The sequence below is a fragment of the Dermacentor andersoni genome, chromosome 3, assembly GCF_023375885.2.
Source record: "Dermacentor andersoni chromosome 3, qqDerAnde1_hic_scaffold, whole genome shotgun sequence".
Taxonomy (NCBI): Eukaryota; Metazoa; Arthropoda; class Arachnida; order Ixodida; family Ixodidae; genus Dermacentor; species Dermacentor andersoni.
The window spans coordinates 108,784,154-108,797,993 of record NC_092816.1 but is presented as its reverse complement, the minus strand read 5'-3'; the positions used below and the strand labels follow the sequence as shown (position 1 = coordinate 108,797,993).

Sequence of the window (13,840 nt, the reverse complement as noted above, 5' to 3'; positions counted from 1 at the left end):
GTGATTTGGTGTGAGTTTTTTTTTCAACACACGTGAGATGGGGTGTGCCACGAAACGTAGAGGAGAGCGTGCTAGACATATGAAAACGCAAACTAATATCGTACCCCCATTTAGAACGGAAGTATGCGTGTTTTCTAAGCATTAATTGAGTAAAATTATTTCGCTTTAGCAGTAAAGCGGTGCGCGCAGGATAGCCGGCAGAGTCATGAGACGCAGTGCTAACACATTGTGACAATCAGCTGTAGAACAGCCGAAAGAAACTTACTTCAAGTTCACTTAACGTACAGTTCTTACACGAAGAAAATCTTTGCATGCGTTTTCCAGCATTAGAATACCGTATTTTTGGTATTTAGACCTGACTTTAGAAAAAGATACGTGCTGAATCGCACCTACAGTGCGATTCAGCCTCTACAGGTATAGGCTACCTGTGTACAGGGATCATATTTTAAAGACCAGAGTTTTAAAGGCCAGAGTTTCTGTCCGAATATTACCATTTATAACCATTTAATGACTCACCTTAGTGCATACGTTGCAAGTCGAAAATTTAAGCCGGTCAGTTGTGAAGCCACATCTGCGGCCTAGCGGAATTCGCGAGATTTGTAACAGTTTTGACATATCCTTCCTCAAGATGCGCTACGTGATACATTAGCATGCCACACACATTTGTAAACTGAACAAAATGAAAGGACCTTGCATTTTTCAAAAGGTTTGGGGAAGGGTATCTCTAAACTGGTATTATAGTGTGTAGTGGGTAACATGCATGTGGCGCTGTGCGGACTGCCAACGCTGCGGCGCGAGACCCGAGCTCGGGCTACTGATGCGAACGGCTAGGACTCGCGATCAAGAGCTACTTGCGATCCCTCGTACGAGCTGCAATAAACCCCCTTACATTTGGTGGAGCTGCGGGGTAGACCTCGGAAACTGGAACTCCGAAGCCGGACGCTACCGACTGCTGCGACCATGCCTGACGAAACCACCCAGGAACATGCACCACAGCCTCCGGCGGTCATCGTTTCCGGTGTGTTGCGCCAGCGTGATCCTGCCATCTTTAGCGGCACCGATGATCATGACGTGGAGGATTGGTTGTCATCTTACGAACGGGTGAGCCAACATAACAAGTGGGACGACGTCACCAAGTTGCACAACGTGTTGTTTTACTTAACCGGCGTCGCGAACCTCTGGTTCCGAAACCACGAGCACGATTTCGCAACATGGAGCACATTCAAAACAAGTTTCGCTGAAGTGTTTGGGCGCCCCGCTGTGCGCAAGCTTCGCGCAGAACAACGCTTACGGGGGCGTGCGCAACATCACGGTGAAACTTTCACAAGTTACATCGAAGATGTCATTGACCTGTGTAAGCGCGTGAATCCGTCAATGTCAGAACAGGACAAGATAAAACACATTATGAAAGGCATTGATGAGGACGCCTTTCAGATGTTGTTAGCGAAGGATCCGCGTATCGTGGCCGAAGTTATCAATTTGTGCCAAAGTTTTGACGAGCTACGGAAACAACGCATCTTAGCTCGGCGCCCACCGCCTACGGAAGATTCGCTAGCAGCATTATTTATTGGCGACAACGACACAACTTTGCTGACGCAAATAAAATAATTTGTGCGCGAGGAGGTCGCACGACAGCTCTCGATTTTGCCGACCACGGAGAAGCCTTCTCAATCTTTGACTCCAGCGCTCCGACAGATAATTCAAGAGCAAGTGACCGAAGCTCTTCCACCTCCGTGTCAGCCGGCTCCCGTGGCCGCGCCTCTGACGTATGCTGAAGCCGTTGCGCGGGCGCCTCGTCTACAGGGGTTCTCTCCTCCGCCTTCAGCGCCTCGCCCGCCGGTGTTCTCTCCTCCGCCTTCGCCTCGCCAGCCGGCGGATCCCTTTTTCAGTGCACAGCAGCAGGGTCCAAATCCTTGGCGCACTGCTGACAACCGCCCAATATGCTATGCCTGCGGTACCCCGGGTCATGTAGTGCGCTTCTGCCGCCGGCGCTTGCCGGCCTTCATGGGCACCCCGCGACGACCCAGCTCCGACTTCCGACCTTTCCGTATGCCTTCACGACCACCACCAGAAGTCTACGCTGCTGATGACATACCGGCACCGCAGTCACAGCTCTACGGCACTCGTCGCTCGCCTTCCCCTCGTCGGCGCTCACTCTCACCCATGCGTCGTAGACCCAGTGCCAGTACTGCTGAGGCGGAAAACTGATTTCCGCAGTTCCTGAGGCACGAACTGCGTCATCGTCGGAACATCAAAGTCCTCGTTTTTCCCCCGCTAACGTTATTGAAGTGTGCGTTGATGGCATCAAATCCCTTGCGCTCGTCGATACAGGTGCTGCTGTATCCGTGATTAGCGAGAAGCTTTGTCGTGCATTGCGGAAAGTGACCATGAAGCCTTCGATTCCATTGCTTAGAACAGCCAGTGCGCAACAAGTACAGCCAGTCGCTATGTGCACTGCCAGAGTGCTGATTCGAGACATTTTGTATTCCATTGATTTCTTTGTGTTAACTTGTTGCTCCCACGATGTCATTCTCGGTTGGGATTTTCTGTCACGCCATCATGCCGTCATCGACTGTGCACGTGCTGAGGTTCAGTTCTCCGTTCTGTGCGATTTGCCATCTCGCGACTTTCTAGTTCACGATCTTAGCAGGATCTGTAGCTTCAGATACTGACCTTCCTCCTCACAGTGCTGTATTTGTCCCTCTTTCATGTGCATCGCTTGCCGAAGCGACGGTCATGTTTACACCCGCTGCCGTCTTCATTCGCCGCCAGCCTATATTGTTGCCTTTCGCCCTCCTCACGGTTCACCATGGTGCTGCAGAAATACTGATTTCTAACCCAAATTCGTACACTTTGGCTTTGCACTGTGGCGAGACTATTGGTACCATCGAGTCTGTGGACGCTGACGCTATTGTGCATTTCCCCATGGCCGACGACGTCGATACTGCCAACGTAACAGCACTGACGCCCCATGTGCCATCTAACCGAGTCCCACCGGATGTTTTTTGTCGCTCCATTGCCGATGACCTCGAGCCGACACAACGTGAGCGGCTAATTACTCTTTTAAATGAGTTTCACGCGTCTTTTGACTGGAACCAAGCATCGTTAGGCCGCACAAGTACCGTCTCTCACCACATTGATACGGGACATCACGCACCATTATGCCAGCGTCCGTACCGCGTGTCATCCACCAAGCGTCGTGTCATCACCGAGCAAGTTGAAGACATGCTTGACCGTGGTGTTATCAAGCCATCGTGCAGCCCTTGGTCATCGCCCGTAGTACTCGTTAAGAAAAAAAATGGCTCGATTCGTTTCTGTGTGGACTATCGTCGCCTCAACAAGATTACACGAAAAGATGTCTATCCTCTACCGCGCATAGATGACGCCCTGGATTGTCTACATGGTGCTGAATTCTTTTCTTCTTTGGACTTGCGATCGGGCTATTGGCAAGTGCCAGTGGATGAATCCGACCGCCCGAAAACAGCTTTCATTACGCCTGATGGCCTGTATGAGTTTACGGTAATGCCATTCGGCCTCTGCAATGCGCCCGCGACATTCGAAAGAATGATGGACAATATTCTGCGAGGCCTCAAATGGAAGACGTGCCTGTGTTATTTAGACGACGTGGTAGTTTTCTCCCCTGATTTCACCACTCACCTCTCTCGTCTACGCGAAGTCCTTACTTGTCTTGCCACCGCCGGCCTTCAACTTAACTTGAAAAAGTGCCGCTTCGGCGCCCGACAGCTGACCATACTTGGCCATGTCGTTTCCAAAGACGGCGTCCTTCCCGACCCTGACAAACTTCGTGCTGTCGCAGAATTTCCGCGGCCGACTACACTGAAAGAGCTCCGAAGTTTTATCGGCCTTTGCTCGTATTTTCGACGCTTTGTACGCAATTTTGCCTGCATCATCGCTCCTCTGACGAAGCTCCTGGCTGGCCCAGGTGACCTTCGCGATTGGACTCCGGCATGTGACCAAGCCTTCACCACTTTGCGTCGTCTGCTTACCTCACCACCTGTTCTACGCCACTATGACCCGACTGCACCGACCGAAGTTCATACAGACGCCAGTGGCGTTGGTCTTGGAGCCGTCCTTGCGCAACGCAAGCCTGGTTTTCCGGAATATGTGGTTGCATATGCGAGTCGTGCCCTCACGAAGGCAGAAACCAATTATTCTGTCACAGAAAAAGAATGTTTGGCTATAGTTTGGGCGTTAAACAAATTTCGCCCTTACTTGTATGGCCATCCGTTCGATGTTGTGACAGACCACCACGCGCTCTGCTGGCTTGCGTCACTGAAAGACCCGTCAGGCCGTCTTGGACGTTGGGCTCTTCGGCTCCAAGAATTTGACATTCGCGTCATCTATCGATCCGGGCGCCAACATTCTGATGCCGATGCACTCTCCCGATCACCCATGAGATCCGACGAAACGCCACCCTCACCCGTAGAGTGCCCGGTTGCTACACTTGCTGTTACTGACATGCCGTCTGAACAAAGGAAAGACCCGTGGATTGTGTCTCTCATTGACATTCTTCACAGTTCTTCAAAGGCTACATGCCCTCGAGCCCTTCGTCGCCAAGCCACCCATTTCGTGCTACGGGACGCCATCTTGTACCGCCGAAACTATCAGCCGGACGGTCGCAAATGGCTGCTAGTCATCCCTCGCCATTTGCGCTCCGACATATGCACGTATTTCCACGCCGACCCCCAACAAGCTCATGCTGGCGTCCTGAAATCTACGAGCGGCTCCGTCAGCGCTACTACTGGCGCGGCATGTATTCTTATGTCCGCAAATACATTCGGTCATGTGTAGCCTGTCAGCGACGCAAGACATCTCCTCATACGACTGGCCCTCTGCAACCTTTGCCGCGTCCTGCACGTCCTTTTGATCGGATTGGCATTGACCTCTATGGGCCTCTTCCATCCACTGCTAAAGGAAATCGTTGGATAATTGTTGCAGTAGACCACCTCACAAGATATGCCGAAACCGCTGCACTTGCTTCGGCTGCTGCTCGCGACGTCGCCGCATTCATGTTACGGCATTTCATCTTACGGCATGGCGCACCGCGAGAACTGCTCAGCGACCGAGGCCGTGTCTTCTTGTCCGAAGTTATTAATGAGCTACTCGCCGCTTGCCGCACTATTCACCGCACCACTACGGCGTATCACCCACAGACTAACGGTCTCACGGAACGGTTCAACCGCACTCTGGGTGACATGCTCACCATGTATGTTGCGTCTGATCATTCCAATTGGGACAATGTCCTCCCTTTTGTGACGTACGCGTATAACACCGCCGTTCAGGCTACCACAGGCTTCTCCCCATTTTTCCTTCTTTATGGACGTGAACCATCCACTACCCTCGACACCATGCTACCATATCATCCGGATGCCTCTGAATTCACCCCTCTTTCCGAAGTTGCTCGCCATGCTGAAGAGTGCCGCCAACTGGCTCGCTCGTTCACGTCGGATACCCAAGGTATCCACAAAGATCGCCGCGACAACGGGCAGCCCACACAGTCCTTCGCCGTGGACTCTCACGTCTGGCTTCAGCTGCCCTTCCAATCTCCAGGCCTTAGCCCAAAGCTTGCTCCAAAATATCAGGGTCCGTACCGGATCGTCGCGTGTACATCGCCGGTGAATTATGTGGTGGAACCGGTGACGCCATCTTCGGACAAACGCCGCCGTGGCCGCGAGACGGTTCACGTCAGTCGTCTGAAGCCGTACCACGACCCCCTTATCGTGTCATCACCTTAGGTCGCCAGGATGGCTCCTCTTCGCGGCGGGGGCAATTGTAGTGGGTAACATGCATGTGGCGCTGTGCGGACTGCCAACGCTGCGGCGCGAGACCCGAGCTCGGGCTGCTGATGCGAACGGCTAGGACTCGCGATCAAGAGCTACTTGCGATCCCTCGTACGAGCTGCAATAAACCCCCTTACAAGTGTCATAATTTGTGGCTAACTGGATATGACTTGAATGTTGCACAGCTTCATCTCCACAGGTGCAACGTGTGCCCTCATGCAAATAAATAAACAGACCAATAGTGAATGTTTGTTATTGGTTACCTGAACATTGCAATTTATTATACTAGTAATATTTCCTTGTGCAGGCAATTTATTTGAATATGTGAAGCAGCGCTATCTGCCACAGTAATATCAGTTCGCTTTTGGCCTATGGTAAATAGAGTTATGGTGTTTAACATCTCAACGCTTATCACGGGTTATTAGACGCTGCAGCGGGCGGCTCCGAACACTGTACGTAATTTAATCTGCATCCAAATCTTGCTACTCATACAAAGGAATAAACATGACAGGACAGGAGAGAACATCACTCGTCACTTAGTATATTCCCAGAAGACATGTTCGCATTTATTTAAGCAATGTGCTAACGCATAAGTGCGGAATGGGATAGCACCAGACAGCAACGGAATTTAAGTTGCCAAAGCACATGCTTATTCTAATATGCACTCGAAGAATCCATGTTGACATCACCGAGCCGTTGGTTGTCTTAATGGCGCCGCACTGAATATCAATCCTTTGTATGTTACACTAAGCAGGCATTTTGGCAATTTATTTTTACACTGAGATCTGGTGGCATCTCGCTGCGCAAAAAGTGTTAGCGTACGCTGACACCTTTAAAAGAAATTTTAACCTGTCTGCTTCCGATAAACTTGGAAATACCGCTGCTCCCGGTCTTGCAAAAATTCTTTTTTTTTGCAGTGGGTACATAAAACTATCTTGACACCCTGTAACTTTGTCTCCATCCAGACTCTCATAATTCGCAGCCTGAAGAGGTCCACATGTACGATGCGTATTAGCAGATTAGCATAGGAATATTTTTGCGAACATGGGCTATTGTGTTGTTCAGAAATTTAGGGATAAATATTTTTCAGTGTTTCAGTAAATAGTTTTCAGTTTCGCCGTTATCCAGACGTTTATTGTCGAGTTCAACTACGAAAAAAAAAAGTTAACTTCTGCTATGATTTTCTTGGTTTCCTATGACTGATTTACATTCTGGAACGTTTTGTGATCGATAGTTGCTATATAAATGCAGGTGGTCAATACTAGCTAATAACCCTATTGAATTATTTTGTGTTATTTGCGTCAGGAATACTAGCAAAAAGGCAGTTGTACTTGCAACACTCTCGGAACTCCGTTAAACTTGTCTCCACCGCTCGCTCTCATGTTTTGCAGCCTCAGGAGATCCACGTGCACGATGACTATGATCCGGTAAAATATGACTCCGACATCGCGATGGTGCTGCTCGATAGGCCGGTGGAGCTGAGCAGTCGGGTGCAACCCATATGCCTGCCCAGTGAGAGGACGTCGCAGTTAAACATCGTCGACGGCCGACTGGGCGTGGTCAGTATATGTATATGAACCAGTTCATTATTGTACCTCAACTGCAAGCGCGTAGGCTGTTCCACCTTGTTTGCATGTTTACGTGCCATCTGTGAAACGCTGAACGTTGAGTATGCATTGGAAGCCTGGTTATACGTTCAGCCCTCTGCGATGTCTCAAATCAAAGTCAAAACGCACAAGGACGTAATTAATTCGAGAGCTTAAAGCACTGCCACTTATGCTGTGGTAGTCCTAAGCTGATAAATTAATAATCACCACTTTCTTCATAGCTAAGCGTCATTAACCTTCCTATGTATATTTTTCTCAATATACGAGGAGACAGGTTACCTTAAAAGTATGCGACACGTCTGGTCGAGTTTACAGACATCGAACGCAACACAAATGGGGCGAGGGACGCGAGACGTTGGCAGCGTTGTGAGACATCGAGCGTGACGAAGTAGAATATGTTGGCACCTTACAAACTGTAAGAAGTGTGTTTATGGCGTTTGTATTACGTTTCACATAAATCTAACACGAACGTTTACGACCCTACACGCAGCAGAGCTGAGAAGGCAGTTGGGAAACAACGTGATGGCGCTGAAACCGGTGTAGTCTAACGATGTAACAAAAGTTCGAAGACGTGTCAGTTACTATGAGACCGTGTGAAGCGGAGTCGACTGCTTTGTGTAAAGTTTGACACATATTGTGGACACATCTGGCTGACACCATTTATTTTGATCGCGTCATAAATGGGAACTACATTGTAATTCTTTGGCTTAAACGCCGTGTGGGAAACATGGCTAGGGAAACAGCACTTAACAGCTGTAAAGGGCTTGCTTTTCAAGGGGTGGGGGGAATAAAATTTATCGACAGAAAGACAGTGACCTGTAGGGGGTGGGGGCTAGAAACCATGTTTTCACGGCCTCCCATGAAGAAAACCCTCAATTCCTCAAGCGACTGAAGAAAACTAGTCAATTAAGGTAACACCTTTTTACACTGAAAACGGCCTTCAGCATACAGGGGAAGACTATCGAGGGCAGAGCACTGTAAAATATATAGGAAGTGGAGAACCAAACAGAAACGTTCGAAACAGACCGAGATAAAACGGGTAAAAAGAGTTCAAAGTAAGGAGGTTAGCCAGCTCTGGTTGGCTATCCAACACGGGGAATCGGGAGGGGGGGTTCAAGGAGAAACAACATGCAAGATAGCGGAAAATTATTACGCAAAATATAGTATGCATCACACTTAAGCGTCAACTATACAAGCTGTCTTTCAGGTGTGTTGATTTGAGGAATTTAATTTAAACACGGGATTATTTTTCAGCTGATAATTGGCGAGGACATACACACATGTTTTTTTCCCCTTTGTGTAAGGCCAGACGTATAGCTGCCTTAACAGTTTTCGAAGACACCGACGTTCGACGTCGAAGCGAGAGCAACGGGCGATAGAGGAAGTGCTCGATGGCTTGGACTACGGGCTGTCAAAAGGCGAAAGGCCTCTTGTAGTCACTCATTCGGTCGCGTAGTCGCGGAATCGTCATACTTGGCTCCTCCTCCTCCTTTTCCAGGCGACCGGATGGGGCCAGACCGAGAACAGGAGCTATGCGGACGTCCTGCGACAGGCCGTGATCCCCGTGGTGTCAGCGCAGGAGTGCGAGCGCGCTTACCGCGAGGGCCGCTTTCCCCTGACGGTCACCTCGAACATGTTCTGCGGTGGCTACGTCAAGGGAAGGGTGGACGCCTGCACGGGCGACAGCGGCGGCCCGTTCGCCTTCGTCGACGAGTCGGTGGCCGACCGACGGGTGTGGGTGCTGGAAGGGATCGTCAGCTGGGGAGGGCCCCGAGGCTGCGGAGCGCCGAACCACTTCGGCGGGTACACCAAGGTTGCAGCGTTCATCGAATGGATACGCCAGTTCCTGTAACGCGTCTGCGTCAGTCACGCGAGCGGCGCACTCTCGCGGATCGGCTGAGGACGTCGTTCGCAGCAAAGACCACAGCGTGCTTGGCATGTCTGCTGACGGGCACCAGACCGGCACGGACACGTTGATGACATTGCTGACAGGACCCTATGTTTGGACTTTCTTAGAATATTCACAGCTAGCGGCATATACAGACAGAACTTAAATTCAAGGGATGTTTTTTGCCTGCTGGTAGCTTCCTTTTTATTGTTTATTTCAGATGGACTCAATGTATTTTTTTGCGGGTTGATCACACAGAAACGCACTCTGTGCACACGCCACTGAAAACCGCTGTGGCTCAAGGGATATGGCATACTATCTGTGAGCACCAATGGGCGGGAGCTTGATAGCCGGTCTCTGGGACGAGCCCATTCAGACATGGGCGCTCAAAGGGTAGGACTTCTCGCGTACTTAAATTTAGATGCGTTTGGAGAAACACAGGGTGTCGAAAATCAAATCCAAAGCGTCTTGCTATGCAGCTTCTCGTTTAGACCAAATTGTTGCTTTGAGACGTTAAAACCCATCAATCGTAGTTGCTTAATGCGTCAGAAGGGTGGATCTTGAGGACGAAGACCCCAATCCACAGAGAAATCGCTATCGTGTGTCGTCACACCTACGCCGATTCATTTGCACGAAGCGGTCCTGCTTCGCTTTCTTTTTGCAGCATAATTTTAGTTAGTAAGAACGATTACAGAAGCGATGTGCGCAGCATTCTCAACGTGAACGCCAAAGCTGTCCCATTCGCAATGGTTCAACTTGCGATAGAAGTGACCCGGTAATTGTAAGACTAGCCGTCTACAAGAGTGGAGAAACTACAGTACCCGGCCGCGTGATTAACATCTGAATAGAGCACGACATTAACCCTTGAGTGACGATTGTTGTCTACAGGCAACACACCAGAAAAAAAATTCCTTGCCAACTTTCAGTATTGAGTAAGAAATTTCTGGCTAAATGTCTTCGGCCAATACTGAATGACAGGCAGCAAGCGTCATTTGTTAGTTTGGAGCAGGAACATTGGACGAGGAAGAAGTGTGGCACGTAACTCACTGTCTTTTGAAAGCAAGGTCAGAGGAGACAGGCCGATGCAAAATGTCCAGCTACAGTGGTGTCACACATGTGATGTAAAGCAAATGAAATGTACCCCTATGGTTCGCATATGATGAAAGCTTGGGGTGAAGCCCACTTCAAGTTTCTTGCCTGAAGTTTTCCGCGTATTGCTGACAAAATATAATTTCTTTTCTTTTTGTTGGTTATGCTTATTCTTGATGTGCGTTGCGCATTTAGATAGAAAATATAGGTTTTTCTGCGTATTGATGAGTCTCGTCCTGAAAGGGTTAATACATGCACTGGCATTAATAACGTCCAGTTCGAACATGCGTTTCTAGTCAAAGTATACCACGGGAAGTTTTCTGATAAGTTGTCGAGACTTGTCTGCATTTGCTGTGCGAGGTGCCTTAAGATTAGGATGACATCTTAAGCTGTTCTGAACGCTGTATATTGAGAACAGTCGCATGGATTAATGAACAGTTCATTTGAAGTTGATTTTAAGTTACGTTTTCCTAATGCGTAATGACACGTTCGTGCCGGCGCATGTTCGGTTTGAGATAATGCCCGTTTTGTTTGAGAAGCAGTCCGTTCTTGAGAAGCGCTCTTTGGGCTATGTGTGTTTTCGTTAATTAGCTATCAGTTTATTTCCACTTTAGTAACTTTGCTATAAAAAAAAACATTTTGAAACACCAACACATTTTTGCGAAAATTAAGCTACACCTGCTATGTAGAATCTATGCACAACATTCGGCGCGGTCGTCATTTTGACCATTTTTCAGAACATATTACTGACACAAAATATATACAAATATTAACTCTATGTTGATATACACGTGTGCATTTTATTTCTTTTCGGCTGAGGCAATCAGTGCACATCTCGAATGGTGCATGGTGGAGGCTTAAGGAGAGGTCGAGGAATTAAGTTCTCACGCGAATTAGTTCATTCTGTTCAGTACAAGTTCACGTTGGAAGGAGACGGGGCGGGAATTTCGAGCTCAAATTAATATCGAAACCGCGGAGCTAAGGAGAGAGTATACTCTCTCTAAGGAGAGAGTACGACGCGGAGCACTAAGCCTTTGTTCGTGAGGTAACCACTTCTCCCACCATTCCCTCCCGGCTGAGCGAATCGCTAGAAACACGCACACCAGACGTAGCTTGGTTCGTAGTAGACTTGATTGCCGCTGGCCGCCGGAGTTGCCGCTGTTTTTTTTTCCAGTCCGTGCATTTCGCTTTGCGCCCACCACATTCGATACATTTAGTTCTCGGGCTCGATACCTACAAATGATGGGCTTCCGCGTAGTGTTCGGGCAGGCGTGCTTCTTTGGTGGAGCAGGTGGCTCTTGCCTTCAGCCAACATGTCCAAAACACTGCAGCATTGCATGTACTATGAGCGAAGTAGACAAACTATGAGCGGCAACATGCGAGAAATGTGATCGATTTCGATTTATTCGACATCGTCTAGTGCAGCGCAAGTGTCCATGACTGAAACAACGATGCGAAAAGAAATACGTCTGGATGCTCGAAACAAAAAAGTTTGATTATCTAGGGTACCCGTGTGGATTCCGTTTCATATCTTTGCACGAGTGACGTCGTTAACTGCCGTTTCAACTCTTAGAAACTCCATGTTTCTCACTGCTATAACTGCCATGTGCTGTTTTTGCACTGCCAGGTGAGCAATTAACATAACCATAAGGAGGACTATACCGCAGTGGTATACGTATATACTGCGTAGCTGAAGACAGTTATTTGTGTTTTCGTGAAATGTTGCTCAAGTGCCTATAATATTCTTTTTCTTCGTTTTGCGGCATGTATATAGGTAAAGCTCAGCCGTGTCTTGCCACCAGCGCGATTGTTGGAGCCTGTGACACGTGTGGCTCCTACCCACCATGGGGGATTGGCCAAGAGATGGGTGGATTATTCCCAATTAATATCGAGCATAATTTCTGTATTGAAGTAGTAAAGCGCAGTCGCATCTTGCCACCAGCGCTATTATGTATTGAAGTAGTCGGCTTGCTCCAGCGAGAAGCAAAGCGATATTGATATTGAAGCGTAAGCAAAAATATGCGCAGATACTAGGATCTGTGTTGCAAGTAATGTCTTTGAAGTTTCGTTCTACCCCCAATTGCTATTATGCGATCCCCCTTTGGCAAATCCGTACGTTGGGGTCAGCCTTGGTCGCTAGACAACTATAATCGAATTGGCACTCTACAGTCTGCGGCAGCCATTCATGAGCTTATGTAACACACTGCCGAATCCCATAATCGGAACATGATCACCTCACTTCGATGCCGTTGGTTAGATTTTTTGCTACGACCACGATAAACAAAATACTGCCACTTAATATTGCGCGAAGTGCGACAAATGGACGTTGTCGTTTGTAAGGATTCAATAAATTTTACGACACTGCTTTGAAACGTTTGTCGCTGCGTTACTGGCCGACACTTGTGAAAACGGCATTGATTATTCGTCCCCTATCGAGGTTAGAGCATTCACGATTTTCTTTGACCACTCGTCTTCTAGCGACAATTGTGCACGCATATTTCGATCGCAGAAATGTCAATGCAAACCTGTCTGAAATGCACCACGAGCGAGTGCGTAAAGGCGCACCAGGATAATGTGCGACTTTACACAATTCTTACTACATACAAAGACACCCAGGAAATTTCAGGTTTGTCCGTTCAGCCTGCGCCTTTTCGTACGAAGTAGGTGAGCAGTCTCTGGACCATCGACTCGCTGCTACTGAACTTGACTGTTCGCCGCCTAAAGCCCCGAGTCCAACAACGTTGGACTACAGTGCTTCGGTTTGAGGGAATAAATTATATTTACCCAGGCTATATATACAGCAAAGGCATATCTTCAAAAGACTGAAGTCACCGACGTTGGGTCTAAAGGAACGGGAGCAGTAAGCAAGTAAAGTAAAGTGAGTGAGTGAGTGAGTGAATAAAGTAACCAAGCAGGTAAGCAAGCACGTAGGTATGTAGGTAGGTAGGTAAGTAAGTAACTGAGTATGTAAATAAGTAGGTAAGTAGGTAAGAAAAGTAAGTGAAGTAAGTACGTAAAGTAACCAAGTAGGTAAGTAAGTAAATAAGTATGTAAGTAAAGTAACTGAGTTAGGGGGTGAGTGAGTAGAGATAATTTAATTGAAAGAAAGCAGAGAGGTCGGCCTGAGCTAAGGTTCTCTAGCCTGCTACTCTGCACAGGGGGAGAGGGAACGGGGACATAAAGATGTGATGAGGGATGATGATGACATAGCAAGAGGGATGCGTAAAGGTGAAAGTAAGTTCAGCACTGATGATAAACATTAAGTAGGTAGGTAGGTAAACAGGTAAGTAAGCTAAGTGAATGACTAAATAACTACGTAAGTAAGTAAAGTAAGGAAGGAAGGTAAGTAAGGCAAGCGAGTGAGTAAAAAGAAGACAAAGAATGAAGTGTGCTTTACCACTTCTAAGCACACTGCAACATGCTTAAAACTTCGCGCGAATCAACAGCCACATAGC

The 13,840-nt window shown here is 48.3% G+C and overlaps 1 protein-coding gene across 1 annotated transcript in view; it reads left to right on the top strand.

Annotated features, from left to right (window-relative positions):
• Positions 1-12,757, top strand: part of LOC126539723 (clotting factor C-like) — a 54,372-nt gene extending 41,615 nt beyond the window's left edge. The window contains exons 15-16 of the mRNA XM_050186573.3: positions 7,193-7,360; positions 8,907-12,757. Coding sequence (XP_050042530.2) covers positions 7,193-7,360; positions 8,907-9,260 — 522 coding nt within the window. The 3' untranslated portion in view covers positions 9,261-12,757. The remainder of the gene's footprint in view (positions 1-7,192; positions 7,361-8,906) is intronic.
• The last annotated feature ends 1,083 nt before the right edge of the window (positions 12,758-13,840 follow it).